The 14,462-nt window shown below is 48.5% G+C and overlaps 2 protein-coding genes across 2 annotated transcripts; one reads left to right on the top strand and one right to left on the bottom strand.

Annotated features, from left to right (window-relative positions):
* Positions 1-5,347: 5,347 nt before the first annotated feature.
* Positions 5,348-7,315, top strand: LOC117850265 (anthocyanidin 5,3-O-glucosyltransferase). Its single transcript, XM_034732082.2, has one exon. The coding sequence runs from the start codon at positions 5,648-5,650 to the stop codon at positions 7,091-7,093; it is 1,446 nt and encodes a 481-aa protein (XP_034587973.1). The 5' UTR covers positions 5,348-5,647; the 3' UTR covers positions 7,094-7,315.
* Positions 7,316-7,437: 122 nt separating this feature from the next.
* Positions 7,438-9,436, bottom strand: LOC117850266 (anthocyanidin 5,3-O-glucosyltransferase). Its single transcript, XM_034732084.2, has one exon. It carries the CDS (start codon positions 9,127-9,129, stop codon positions 7,720-7,722), a length of 1,410 nt encoding a protein of 469 aa, XP_034587975.1. The 5' UTR covers positions 9,130-9,436; the 3' UTR covers positions 7,438-7,719.
* Between the last annotated feature and the right edge of the window lie 5,026 nt (positions 9,437-14,462).

The following is a 14,462-nucleotide window of genomic DNA, read 5'->3' as shown; positions in this document are numbered from 1 at the left end:
TGCCTTAAAGACCACAAGATCAAGATCATCAACATCTCCAGAGAGAAGCACTCAAAGCTATTGTTGTCATGGAAATTTTGCATCACCTCAGAGGCAAACAATAAAATATTTTTGGATATTCATAAGCCCTACAAAGTCTTCTTTCTAACGAATCAAGTGGCAAGGCATTTGGAGGTTCCAATAAGCGGTTATGGCCGAATCATCAAAAGCCGCACGTCCTAAAATCAGTTCTAAACAACAAGAAGTGTTAAAATAAAATGGGTATAACTCTCTCATTTGAACTCTGTTTTTGATGAATGGTCACTCATTGGAAAGATAATTTCGTACACATTCCAATAGATCTATAATTTGGTATATATTTTGTTCTAGACGCATGTGAAAATCATGAAGAAAAGGTGATTGCAAGAAGATGATAGCCGAACAAAGGAGATGAAGATGACGACAATGAAGAGAAGCTTGGGCAATGCTTCCATTGGCTGTACAAGATGAAATTCTGAAGCTTAGGATGGAATCACACCCTTTGGAGCATTGTCACATGGAAACATAGACATGAAACATTTGACAGACGAAGATGTTAGAAGAGAACCACGATGGACAATAAAAGATAGCGTCAAGGATGATCACAAGATGCGCTATCTTCTTCTTCCATACCTAGCAAAATGCTAAGCATGGGGGAGGGCTTGCTGGACGAAAATGACACGTGGAGTACAAGGATTATTACCGCCAAAAGATACCCATTGTTTTTCTTTCATGCTAAGCACAATGTTTAAGCATGGGGGAGGCTTCGCTACACTTCATCGCAAGCATCAACGGGATGGTAAATTTTTCTTGCACATTCTCGTTTTCCATCTATTTCTAATTGCCTATATATATAAGCTTCAACCTTCGACTTAGTGCAACCTTTGTGTGATAATAACATAGCTACTAGGAGGACAACCTAGATTTGTTTTTATTTTAAATAAATAGGCATAACCATGTGCTCACCTCGATGTTTTATATTGGCTTTGCTTATGGAAAAATGATGAAAGTTGCCGCTTTGTTTTACCTACATGATGTTGTATATGCCTTGACTAAATGCTCTCTATAATATGATCTTAAATTGATTAAATATTAGCTCTTTTAATTGTGGAGGTTAAATAACTATATTCCAGACCCACATTCTTTTAGTTGCTCTCTGATTTAAGTTTAATGATGACTTGATAACTCATCTTGCTTTTATTGAGACTTAATTCATATGCTATCTACATTTGCGAATCTCTTGCAAAGTTCTACCTACCAGAGCCTACACACATGCATGATCTTTTATGATGAAACCTTTAGATTGCAAACTTATATTTTGATGAGTTGGATTAAGATTGATTTCTATGGTACGAGACTTAGAAGCTGGCCATTCCTTTGTGTAACATTTTATTGCTAGCCTTTCTATCCATGCATTGTGAATTTCCACATCGGGAATCTCGCAAACCTTGCTGGGCATCCAACCTAAACCAAAATTATCATTTTTGTGACTACCTTCTTGACCACAACCTATTATTGAGTATGGAAAAATACTTCGACAAAGAACCAGAAGATATATTAGTATAAAATTAATATTTGGAGGCGTCCACCAGTGCATGGAATAAAAATTGGAGGAAACAGAAGCAAGAAGGGGCTAGGCCGATCGGCCTGGACACCCTCTGGCCGATCGGCCTGGGTGATTTTCACCCCTGAATGCTCTAAATTTTGGCGTGGATGACCCTCCTGAGAAATAAAATAATTTTTTGGTGAAGATTGAAAAATTTGGTACTTACCTCAGAAGTTTATCTTTCTTCCTCTTTCATGTTTGAGGATGAGCATCGTCTAAGCATGGGGAAGGAGTCATCGCATTATCTCTGACTACTGCTGAGAAAAGTGCTATGTTGCAAGAAGTTCTGAGGAGCAAAAAGAAAAAAATGTGGAGAAAGAAAGAAAGAAGAAAGAAAAAAGGAATGAAAAAGAAAAAATAAATAAATAAAGGAGAAAAAGAATAAAATACTCCTTAGTTCTTTGAGCTTCATTAAAATGTTCCTAATGCTTTCAAGATTAAGGATTGATCCATACTTATTTTCCAACCACGTGCAATCCGATAACGAGAACTTCATTTGTGCCTCAGGATCATTCATTTGCCACTTGCACATATCCACCTATCTAAATGTATGTGTTCCATCCCTCTCTCTCCAACATTTATTTTCCATGGCTTTTTTGACAAGTCTCAGTAATTCCAATAGATCTCTCTCTTAATTTGACAATATTTTGGATATAATGTTTTGCTAGGATTGTTTCTACCTACCAAGCTCCACATAAGCCTTCCACTTTCATATATGAGTACAATAGGATGAAAATAATCTAGTATAGGCTTGAGTGACTTAATGAGATGAGTGTTTTCATGAACTTTTGCAAGAGAATCTCACTTATATTGGATATGCATATTTTTGAAAAACTCTTCACCATGAAACAAGGTAAGGGTCTAAAGTTCACTTATTTGGAGAGCATTGCATTTATTTTATTGTGGCTTATTCTTTATTGCTAGTCTATCTTCCCTAATGAAAAAGAAGCCGGTGACAACTTGAACTCTAGTGCCAAACACTTGAGAGAGAGCAATATGTCTTGTTATGTATAACTGAGTGCAGGGATGACATCGGAGGGTAACGTTGATTTCCTTGTAAGCAAGGATTGACTTACTTGAGGACGAGCAAGATTTAAGCATGAGGGTATTGTTGACGCTCGTTATTGACACACTTTTAGTGCCATTTAACTAGTGTTTTCAGGCATATTCTTATACTAACCCGCCACTTACACCTGAAATAACCCCATATTTGCATGTGTTGTGTTTTGGACCATATTGCAATATCATAGGAAATAAGATATAAATGAAGGGTTTTTCTACAAGTTGGATTTGGGTTCGGACTTTGGATATTGGAAGGCCCAAACACGAATATTGAACTGTAGGCCCGCAGGAGGAGCTGAAACTTACATGTGCCATATCTTCCTCATCCGAACTTCGATTGGGGTGAATTTACAGGAAAAATTGCATAGTTCGACGAGATCTACAACTTTTGTATGAAGCGCTCGGGCATTGGAGGCCAAAACAGGGTAGGCCGATCAGCCTACAAGGGTCCAAGCCGATTGGCCTAGCCCGTTTTCGACTCTGATCGACCTTCCATTTCACCAGGAGGAAGCCCGTGACGTCCCTAGGGTTATTTTCTTATTTTCAAGATACTTGGCCTTGAAGGCACCCCAAGCGACGCTGTCAACTATAAATACCCAAGACTTTCAATATGGAGAAGGATCCCGATGAGTTTAGACCTAGCCGCCGCTGCCACAAGATGAAAAACTGAGATTAGATTAGATCACCACGATGACCAACGCTGGCGGGAGTCAGGAGGCGCAAGGAAGCCCTCAGGCCGATCGGCCTGAGGAGCCCTAGGCCGATCGGCCTAGGGTGTTCCTGCACCCCCTCACCACGATCTTCGGTGACGACATTCTCCAGTGTCTCTTTCACCCCTTTTTGCGTCAATCTCTGTAAGATGATGGGGTAAAACCTCTGTTCATCCCTAGGATTGTTTGGATCTTTGATATGTAACTGTTACATGTACATTATGCATAATCAATGCTTCATGGTCTATGTCATTGCAATGCTTTATTTACAAATGTTAGTGCTTTATATATCCTTAGCAGAGTTTGTGGTAATCGTGGTGATTAGCTTAACTCTGCTGATTCTTTGATATAGATGTGTGAGCGGAGTTGTTGAGTATCCCTGAGTAGTGACAATATGCAGGAGGGAAAAAGCCGAGCGAGCACATAATTTCTGTGATAGCTTGTGAAGGCATCACTTATTTGTATAGTAGATGCATATTTATGTGAACTTAGATCCTAGGGAGGGAACGCATATCTATCTTTGTTTGCCATCTTGTATCAACCTTTGCTTCTTGTTTAGTTTAGATTAGTTTGTCTCTTTACACAACTCATATTGCTCGGTTTTGTTGGTAAGGTTAGTATAAGTGAGAGCCAGTAATCCACTTATTTCACGGATTAATAAACCTTAGGAGAATACTCTAAGGGAGAAGTTACAACTGATCCGTGCCCTTGCGGTTCACCAATTGATGCGCTAATTGCCATCAACAGAGGGTAACGAAAACAAACGGACCAGAACAACTGACCTGTGCTTCATGCGAGGTGGTTGCGTCCTCCACTTGCCGAAGATGCTCACCGCCGACGGATTCAAGTCGCGTTGCCGCGCCACCCTCTGCCTATGTTCTAAGGTTCCGGCGGATTCAATTTGGGGGACGAGCTGTCGTCGGGGAGAGATAAGGAAGAGACAAGGCCTGACGTGTGGGCCTCATCCGAGTCAGCAAGGTGACATGGCTAAAGAATCCAACGTGGCAGTCAAAACTGCTCCAAACCAGTCAAAGCAGGGGTCGGTGGCTTATTAAACACGGTTTACACAATTGAGTGGTCGAAGATTCCTAGTTTTGGAGTTTGATGGTAAAAACCAAACCGAAGCTAAAGGTCAATAGCTAAAAATGGACTTTTTTTAAGGGCGTTGCTTGCGCCCGGACGTTCGATGGGAAAACTTCCCATCGAACACTCCGTTGGTCCATCCTAACATCAAAAAATAACATCTGCAACATAGAAAATAAACGTTTGCAACATAGAAAATCATCATTTGCAACATCAAAAAACATGTTGAAAAAAATTTATTAGCCATCTATTGATGATGAGGAAAAAAATCCGCCGCAACATCTGTTTCTGTTGCATGGAACATTCAAATCTCTCATTGAAAATGCAACATCGAGATAAAACACTTGCAACATGTGTGTGAAACATATGTAACATCGCAATATCTAGATCTACTTTGGAACATCCACATGAAACACTTGCAACATTCTTCTGAAACATCTGAAACACTTGAAACATACGCTTGCAACATGCAGCAAACCCTGACAGGAAGAGCACTGCACAGCGGGATCCGACGTCAGGAAACGGTGGAGGAGGAGGATTGCTGTAACAAACCAATTTACTTCATGCAACACGCACTCTTGTCATCACCGACGCCGTGGCTACGAAAAGCTTGTGCTGATGTCTCCGTCTCTCGCTTTAACTGGATTGTAAAACAAAGAGAGAGGGTGGTGTAAAAGTGGTTGATGAAGAGGATTCGGGGAGCGGGTCCAATGACCTTAGCTGCGTGATTCCACCATGGATTTTATTCAAGCAGCATGGAGAAGCTAACAATCTTGCTGGTGTGCTCCTAAGAGGATGGAGAGGGAGGGAGAGAGGTGGGATAGACGGGGAGCTTCGACGAGAAGATAACTGATGAGCTGTTAGGCAGGATTGGAGGATGGAACGGAAGCAGCTGGATCTGTGGCAGCGATAACGAAGGAGTGGCAGCGATAACGAAGGAGTCGCATTGGACTTGAGACGGCAACAAATTGACATTGTTGATTATTTCAGGTCCCGTTACAGTTACAGCATGTGGACTCGTAAGATTTACGAGCGTCCGATGCTTCCTGCGATCAGACGTTTTTTAATCCTTACCACGAAGTAGTGACTAGACCACCACTTGAGCTGTTGAGCATCATCGCAGAGAGGAGAATTTCATCTCATCGTCTCGTCCAAATCGGCGGCGCCGATGGAGCCCAACCCCAATCCGGCCCCGATCGTGGTGCTGCACGCCTGCCTCGGCGTGGGCCACCTGATCCCGATGGTTGAGCTCGCCAAGCTGCTCCTCAGCCGCGGCCTCACCGTCGTCATCGCCGTCCCGACCCCGCCGGCCTCCACCGCCGACTTCTTCGCCTCCTCCGCCTCCGCCATCGCCGCGCTCGCTGCCGCCAACCCCGCCGTCTCCTTCCACCACCTCCCACCCCCGGACTACCCCATCCCGGACCCGGACCCCTTCCTCCAGATGCTCGACGCGCTCCGCCTCACGGTGCCCGCCCTCGCGGCCTTCCTCCGCTCCCTCCCCTCCGTCGCCGCACTCGTGCTCGACCTCTTCTGCGTCGACGCGCTCGACGCGGCCGCATCCACCGGCGTCCCGGCGTACATCTACTACACCTCCTGCGCCGGCGACCTCGCCGTGTTCCTCCACCTCCCGCACTACTTCGCCGCGACGGACGGCGGCGCTAGCTTCAAGGACATGGGCAAGGCGCTCCTTCGCTTCCCCGGCGTCCCGCCGATCCCGGCGTCGGACATGCCGCACACGGTTCTCGACCGCGCGGATCGGACCTGCGCCATGCGGCTCCGCCACTACGGTCGCATACCCGAGGCTCGGGGCCTGCTGATCAACACCTACGAGTGGCTGGAGGCGCGGGTCGTTCGCGCGCTCAGGAACGGCGTCTGCGTCCCCGGCCGCCCCACGCCGCCGGTGTACCCCATCGGGCCGTTGATCGTCAAGGGCCAGGACGCGACGGCGGCGGGAGGGGAGCAGCGGCACGCGTGCCTGGCGTGGCTGGACTCGCAGCCGGAGCGCAGCGTGGTGTTCCTCTGCTTCGGCAGCTTGGGCGCTGTCTCGGCAGCGCAGCTGAAGGAGATCGCTCGCGGGCTGGAGAGCTCCGGGCATCGCTTCCTGTGGGTGGTGCGGAGCCCGCCCGATGACCCGAGCAAGTTCTTCCTCTCGCGCCCGGAGCCGAACTTGGACGCGCTGCTCCCGGAGGGGTTTCTGGAGCGGACGAAGGACAGGGGGATGGTGGTCAAGATGTGGGCGCCGCAGGTGGAGGTGCTGCGGCACGCGGCCACCGGCGCGTTCGTGACGCACTGCGGGTGGAACTCGGTGCTGGAGGCGGCGTCGGCCGGGGTGCCGATGCTGTGCTGGCCGCAGTACGCGGAGCAGAGGCTGAACAAGGTGTTCGTGGTGGACGAGATGAAGGTCGGGGTGGTGGTGGACGGGTACGATGAGGTGATGGTGACGGCCGAGGAGGTGGAGAAGAAGGTGAGGCTGGTGATGGAGTCCGAGGAAGGGGAGAAGCTCAGGGAGAGGCTGGCATTGGCGAAGGAGAAGGTGGCAGAAGCGCTGGCCGAAGGCGGGCAGTCCTGGGTGGCGTTTGAAGAGTTCTTGAACGATTTGAAGCTGGCCAAGTGATTGAGCACAGGGGGTGAGCATCATGGTTGATCCTGGAAGCTGACATGTTCTAAGGTTTGCGTCAATGCCCACTCCGAAGTCTGAACTCTTTCAATGAGACAACATGGCTTGGATTTGTGAGAATTTGACAGCCTGCTTAAGCTTAAGCATTGCATTCAGGAATGATATGTAGTACCTGTGCTTAAACACTGAGGATAATGAAAACTTCAAAATTTCCTCACAGCATGTTCTATCATAAATCAAAAATTGCTATACCATGTGAATTAATAGAGTCGATTCAGAACATTGAAGTAAGAGTTGACACAGATGTAGTATCTATTGGACTGCCCCTACCAAGCTGTGGCTAAGGTAAAACTGCAAACTTTCCTCATTAGCATATTCTAGCACAAATCACATTATGCTATAAGATATGATAAGTACAATAATCGGGGACTTGATTCGGAAAATTAACAATTGACAATCACGTTGAGATCCTGCATTTAGCACACCAGTGGCTCTCTGCTTGACGACTTTGCCAACTAACTGGTCCAATTTCTACTGAAATACTACAGATGCAACATTTAATTTGTTTATATCGATGACAAAATCGGCGATATTTGAATCCTTAAAGTATAGAAGTGCTTTGATCAGCGACATTCCCCATTTCCGTAGCTGCTCTTCTTCTCCAAATCCCTCAAGAACTCGGCGAATGCCACTTCAGAAGAACCCCCTTCCTTGGTAGCCTCCAGCGCCTTCTCCCTTGCCACTGCGAGCCTCTCCCGAAGGATCTTCCCTTCCTCAGTCTCCATCACCAGCCTCACCTTTGCTTCGACCTCCTCCGCCTTGACAAGCTCCTCGTACCCCTGCAACTCCACCGCGATCTTCATCTCCTCAACCATGAACACCTTGTTCATCCCCTGCTCCGCGTACAGCGGCCAGCATATCATCGGCAGCCCAGACATGATGGCCTCGAGCGCGGAGTTCCATCCGCAGTGCGTCACGAACGCGCCGACCGCCTCGTGCCGCACCACCTCCGCCTGCGGAACCCAGTTCTTCACCACCATTCCTCTGCCCCTCGTCCTCTCCAAGAACCCCGCCGGAAGCAGTCGCTCCAAGTCCGGTTCGGGAAACTGGCCATGCTCTTCCGGCGGGCTCCTCACCGCCCACAAGAACCGGTGGCCGGAGCTCTCTAATCCGCCGGCGATCTCCTGTAGCTGCGCGGCCGAGAAGGCGCCCTTGCTGCCGAAGCAGAGGAACACGACGCTCCGCTCGGGCTGCGTGTCCAGCCAGGCGAGGCACTCGTGCATCTCGCCGTTCTCCCCCTTGTTCCCGTCGTTGACCAGCGGGCCGATGCAGTAGACTCTCGGCGTCGGCCGGCCGGGCACGCAGACGCCGTCCTCGAGCGCCTTCAGGGCCCTGGGCTCCAACCAGTCGAAGCTGTTGACCAGCACGCCGCTCCCCTCCGGGATGCGCCTGAACTGGTACAGCCGGACCTTGGTCGGGTCGCTCTCCTTGTCCTGCATCGTTATCACCATGTCCAGCGCTTGAATCGGCGGCATGCCGGGGCAGCGCACCAGCGTCTTGCCCATGTCCCTGAAGGACGGAAGGGTTGGGTAGAGGTACGGCAGGTTGAGGAAGACGGCGAGGTCCCCCACCGCGGACGCGAAGAAGAAGTAGGCGGGGACGCCGAGCTCCGCCGCGACGTCGAGCGCGTCGACGCAGAACATGTCGAGCAGGAGCGCGTCGACGGCGGGCAGCGAGCGGAGGAGGCCCCGCAGCGCGGGGTTCGCGAGGCGGAGCGTGTCGAGGCTGCGCTTCACCGGGTGCGCGCCGGCGTCGGGGCTGGCCGGCGCCGGCAGGAGGCGGAACGCGATGGCCGGGTTGGTCGCCGCGAGGCGCGCCACCGCGGCGGCCGACACGGCGTCGGTGTCGGGCGGGTCGACGACGGCGATGAGCGCGCCGATGCCGTGGCGGAGGAGGTGCTTGGCCAGCTCCACCATGGGGATCAGGTGGCCCACGCCCAGCGACGGGTAGAGCACGAACGTCTTCTTCGCCATGGATCGCCGGCCTGGAGCTTCAATTCCAGCTTCCGTCCAGGGCTGCTGCAGCTGTGCACTGGACTGGGATTGGCAGAGCGGAAATTGGACCAACTGAACGGGCGATCTACTGGCCCTGACGACTTGATAAAGAACCGGCAGCTGCCGGCATCATAAATCTTTTCAGAAAAGAGGGAGAGGGGAGCACTGGTGGGGCGCGTTCGTGGAATGCTCTCTGGTGCGGTTCGCACTAGATTCCCATGTTTCCTGTCGCTTTCAATCCTCAATCCTACTAGTACCATTCTATGGTGGCATGCTTTCGAAGTCTGGCCAAGCGTACTCTTTGGCTCTTTACTTGCTCACTCGTCTACGGAATAATCCAAGCCAGCGGTCAGAACACGGCGGCTTACGTCACGGCTGTTTCGTGTGCGATGACGAAACAGCCGCAGGGCTTCGGGGTCTTGCACCTGCACCCATGGATGCGTACTGTATAGAGTCGATCCAATACCAGGGTGTGCGTGTGCCCTCGATTGAACATTGCTTTGCGTCATGGGTGACGCTTTCTGACTTATGAGAAGGGAAGCATCGTGCATCGAGAGAACTCGTCACTTATCTTGTTGATCAGCCAGACAGCCAGAGTACAGGAGCTTGGTGCTAAGCCATACGTATTCATCCGGCTTGTTGATGTAGACAGTGAGTGCTCTACTGCTCGTGCTTCTAGTTATTACCTTTTTTAGACAGCGGCGGAACCAGGATTTCAACCTTGATAGTCCTGGCCAAAATTTTCAATATCCAATCTTATTATTACTAATTGGAGGTGTCTTTTGAAGTTTCCAGATGAAGTTACCTAGGACACTCTAGAGAAAGAGAAAAATACTAAAGATTCTTTAAAAAAAGCAAAGCATCTGGCCATTAATAAGTAGACTCAAATTATTATAGTCATTGAATTTATTATATTTTCTAAAAAATTACCACTATTTTCAACAAATATTCTGTAAATTTTAGTATACAAATATAAATCAACTAAAAACACGATACACGTGGAACAAAAGAGTAGAGGGTGCGGATCAGGGAGGGCAGCCGGCGGGCGCCTGGTGGTGGAATCCCAGAGATCTTTCCACAATATAACTGAGTTGCCTTGCTGCATTTGCAAGATGCTATCATGAAGAAATTTTCAGATATCTGTCCACAAGAATGATCCAATTGAGTGTCTAGAATGAGAAGTCACTCGTTTTTCAGTACTAAAAGTTTATTATTATGTGTTAGATTTTGAATTCTTTCACCAGTTAATTTCATTATTGCATGGTACTACAATTTAAACTGTTATATTAGTGAAGAATTTCTATTCTTCTGTTGCTTCCTTGGTATTCGAAACAATTCTTGTTTTTAAAAGTGAATTTTTTCTTACTTGAAACATCTTTTCTTTGTTCGGAATACTTTTCCTGGTGCTCAAAACATTTTCAGTTTTAGATAGGAACATTTTTTTATTCATGCTTAGAACATTGCTACAGTTTGCTCGGAACATTTTTCAGGAAAATAGAACATTTTTAAATTTTATGTTTTGTAGAAGAAATTGCATATATCTCTAGATTTTTTTCTCATGATCCCCGGACAATTCAAATTTATATTTTGTGTAGTGATCAATGAAATCTTCTTATTTGATCCAATGTTTATTAATATCTTTGGAATTTTGCAGGAATATGAATCCATTTTCTATGGTATATTCTTTTTAGTAAACGCACATGTGAGCTGTTTATCATACCATTAAGAATAGAAGAAAAAAATGTACAAAGGAGTGATCCAATTGGATCCCTCCCTAAAACACACTCAAGAACTCAACATACGCACACATACACAAATTCCATGGTAATCCTTGTGTGCGCGTATTGGGTGACTATATGGTTTGGCTTACGTTGGGAGACGGAGAAATGAATGGGTAGGAACGAGAAATCCAAACCAGATAGAGAATTTTGGATGCAAAAGCATCTCAAAACCGAATTTAGCCACAATGTTCACCAGCGGTGACACAAACCCTATCTGAACTCGGACTCAGAAGAGGAATGACATTAGGATTTTCCTACTATGAGCACTTCTACTCGCATGGAATGGGAACTTGTAAAGGCCGGTACGAAGGATAAGAGGCCAACGAAACGAATCTTATAAGGATTATTTGAGAAAGTAGAAGCACTTATTAGAGATTTAGAGGGTTAGATGTAGCAAATTATTTAGGATCACTTTCCACGGTCAATTTCTAGTTTTTTGTATATGAGACTATGAGAGAGAGCTATGATCATAAGAGAGTGACAATCACATTGATTCTTTTAAAGATGTTATTAAAAAAATCGTGGCTGCGGTGCGCTATGTGCCAAAAATCCTTAGAAAACGAACGTTCGTTGCTACCAGTAGCAGTGAACGAGAAAGAAGCACAGCAGCAGCTGCCGCCGCCACCGTCATAGAGAAGAAGGGGTTCCATGGGTTAGGATTTTCGGGGATGTGGGGTTGCCCGGGGAGCTCTCCATGGTTGGTGGGTGAGGGATATGGGTACCCCATGGATCCTCACCGAACAGAATATTGTCCGAAACTAACAAGTGGACCCGTCCGACCAAAACGTGCGGGCCGAGGACATGAAGTTACTTGAAGTACATGTCAAGGCAACTAGACAGTCCAAATCTGCCCGGATATCGTGGAACGCGTATTGTAATCCGACTTAGATTACCTTCCATGTAACTACCAAGTAGATTAAGTTCAAATCGACTTGTAACTCTCTGTCGTCAGCCTATATAAGACGGCCAAGGGACCCCTCGAGGGGAGGAGATCCGAACATTGAGCAATACAATCCACCAAAATACACGACGTAGGGTATTACTCTCCGGAGGCCCGAACTTGTCTAAAACCCTCGTGTCCCCTTTGTGTTCTCACGATCACCTTCGAGTTCTTGGTTTCGCAACCGCCCTCACCTACAAATCAACCACTTGGGTAACCCCCGGTGGACTGCCGGGCTACTAAATCTGACAGTTGGCGTGCCAGGTAAGGGTGGTTGCGAGATCCTTTTTGCAACCTTGATGGCATCCTGCCCCGGCGTCGTCTTTCCCGAGAGTATGAAGGACTTCCTCACAAGTGTCCACCCACCCACACCCTCCAACCTAACCGGGTGGGTCGTTCTCAATATTATTATTAGATTGATTTGATTTTTCCATAGCTGAACACAAACCGATCTCTTATTTCCGATCCGACTACGTCGGCAACACGAGCTGCAGACGAAACCAAGGCAGGATCGCTTATCAGCGAGTATGCAGAATTGTCGTCATGCCCAGGTTAGGCAACACCAACTTGTGACTGTTGTGTGCATACATGAGACTCCCATGGCGTACTACAAAGCGGCGGGTTGCCAGCGTCAAGAGTAATTACCGACCTGGTATGGTGAATCTGAGTCCGATCGTGAAAAACAGGAAACACTTTCCTTTACCATTTCTTTCGTGATATTCCAATCTTTGTCTTGGGTGACTAATATACTTTCTATTTCCTGCGTGAGATGCTAAACAAGCGCTTCAATGCTTTGGATGATGGGGTCCAGTAGGAGACCCCATGTGTACTCCATGCGGATACGGCCAAAGAAAAAGAGTCGCATTCTATTTCCTCCTATAATCTGGTCATAAGCTATATTTGTTTGTTTGATTAACAAGGATTATATTAATCTGTTCTGCCTTGATGTTTGCATGTCGTACGTCTACGTCATCCTGGTGCGTTACTTCATGCATCGAGTGAAGAGGTGACAAGCACCTACGATCATCCAACCAGGCACCAATCAACTTCAATGGATGGACAGCTGAGGCATCCCCAATTCATGAAACATCGAGCACCTACGGTGCCTCTACCTTCAGGATTTAAGAAAGCTATGTTCTCTTTTTTCCCTTTGTTATTGAATAACTAAAACCTCCAAGGTTCTTCGTACCTACTGTTCTTTTTCCCGAGTTATTCCTGACGCTCGAGGGGCTGTCCGACCTGTTCAACAGCCCGCTTGGTCTCAAGCTCGGGGGCTTCCCCCAAGGCACCGATCTCCGGGTCACGCTTTCTCCTCCTCCCTCTCTCGAGGCTATACGACTAACTCATGTGGTCAACATTCTAGCTCGCGAAACCTAGACAACCTTGCGTTCACCCCTCCTACAAGCTTGAGATCTGCTCTCAGCAGGACGCTGGTTAGGTAAGATTAGGCACTTAGAGGCTACAAGCCTCAACTACACGTTGTCCTGTCGTATGTGCCAAGGGAGGGATGGAGCATCTTTTTCTCAGACCGCATACGATTAAGTTCATTACATCACATATTTCATCACACAGATTGATACATCGCAAGATTTATTTTACAGGTCTCGACTCGACGTACTTCAACGACTCGTCCATCTCCCAGGTTCGGGGGCTGGACGCCGCTGACAACTCGGCGTGCCTCCCGTCGCCCGGCTAGTCCGACTCCCAGGCTCGAGGGCTAGGCGCCGACGATGATTCGTTGTGCCTCCCATCACTTGACCGACCTCTCTGGCTCGGGGCGGGCGGCGACTCGGCGTACTTCGACGACTCGTTCGGCTCCCAAGCTCGGGGGCTGGGCACTGCCAATGACTCGGCATGCCTCCCGTCGCCCGGTCAACCTCTCTGGCTCAGGGCGGGTGGCGACTCGGCGTACTTTGATGACTTGTCTGGCACCCAGGCTTGGGGGCTGGGCCGCCGACTCGGTGTGCCTCCCATCTCCTGGCCGACCTCTTTGGCTCAAGGCAGGAGGTGACTCGGCGCACTTCGATGACTCATCCAGCTCCCAGGCTCGGGGGTTGGGCGCTGCCGATGACTCGGCGTGCCTCCCGTCGCCCAGCCAACCTCTCTGGCTTGGGGTGGGAGTCGACTCGACGTGCTTTCACGACTCGTCCGGCTCCCATGCTCGGGGGCTGGGCACCTAATTCAGGTCGGCGTGCCTCTGTGGCTCCGCCAGTCCTCGTCCTCGGGGGCTGGGCGCTTAATTCTGATCGGCGTGCCTCCGTGGCTTCGCCTATCCTTGTGCTCGGGCACTTGGACTTGCTTTTGAGATCAACTTTTTCTTCTTTAACCATTGGACCGATTATCCTAATCACTTCAATGCTCGGGGGCTACTCCTACAGAGTGCGTCTTGCGACGCCCTCCATAACCTTCGCTTCGACCTATTCGACACCAACATCCATCAACTCGGCACTTGTCTTCGCTCTGTGCATTGGCTTTGCGTTCACTCGGATTTTCTTCTTTTTTTAGCACTGCGCAACCTCTCCATCACCATGCGCCATCGTAGCTATAGCCGACTTCATTTCAAGCTTCGCTGTGATGACCTCAAAGTTCCT

This window comes from Setaria viridis, chromosome 3, assembly GCF_005286985.2.
Source record: "Setaria viridis chromosome 3, Setaria_viridis_v4.0, whole genome shotgun sequence".
Taxonomy (NCBI): domain Eukaryota; kingdom Viridiplantae; phylum Streptophyta; class Magnoliopsida; order Poales; family Poaceae; genus Setaria; species Setaria viridis.
This window is presented reverse-complemented; position numbering and strand designations above follow the sequence as displayed.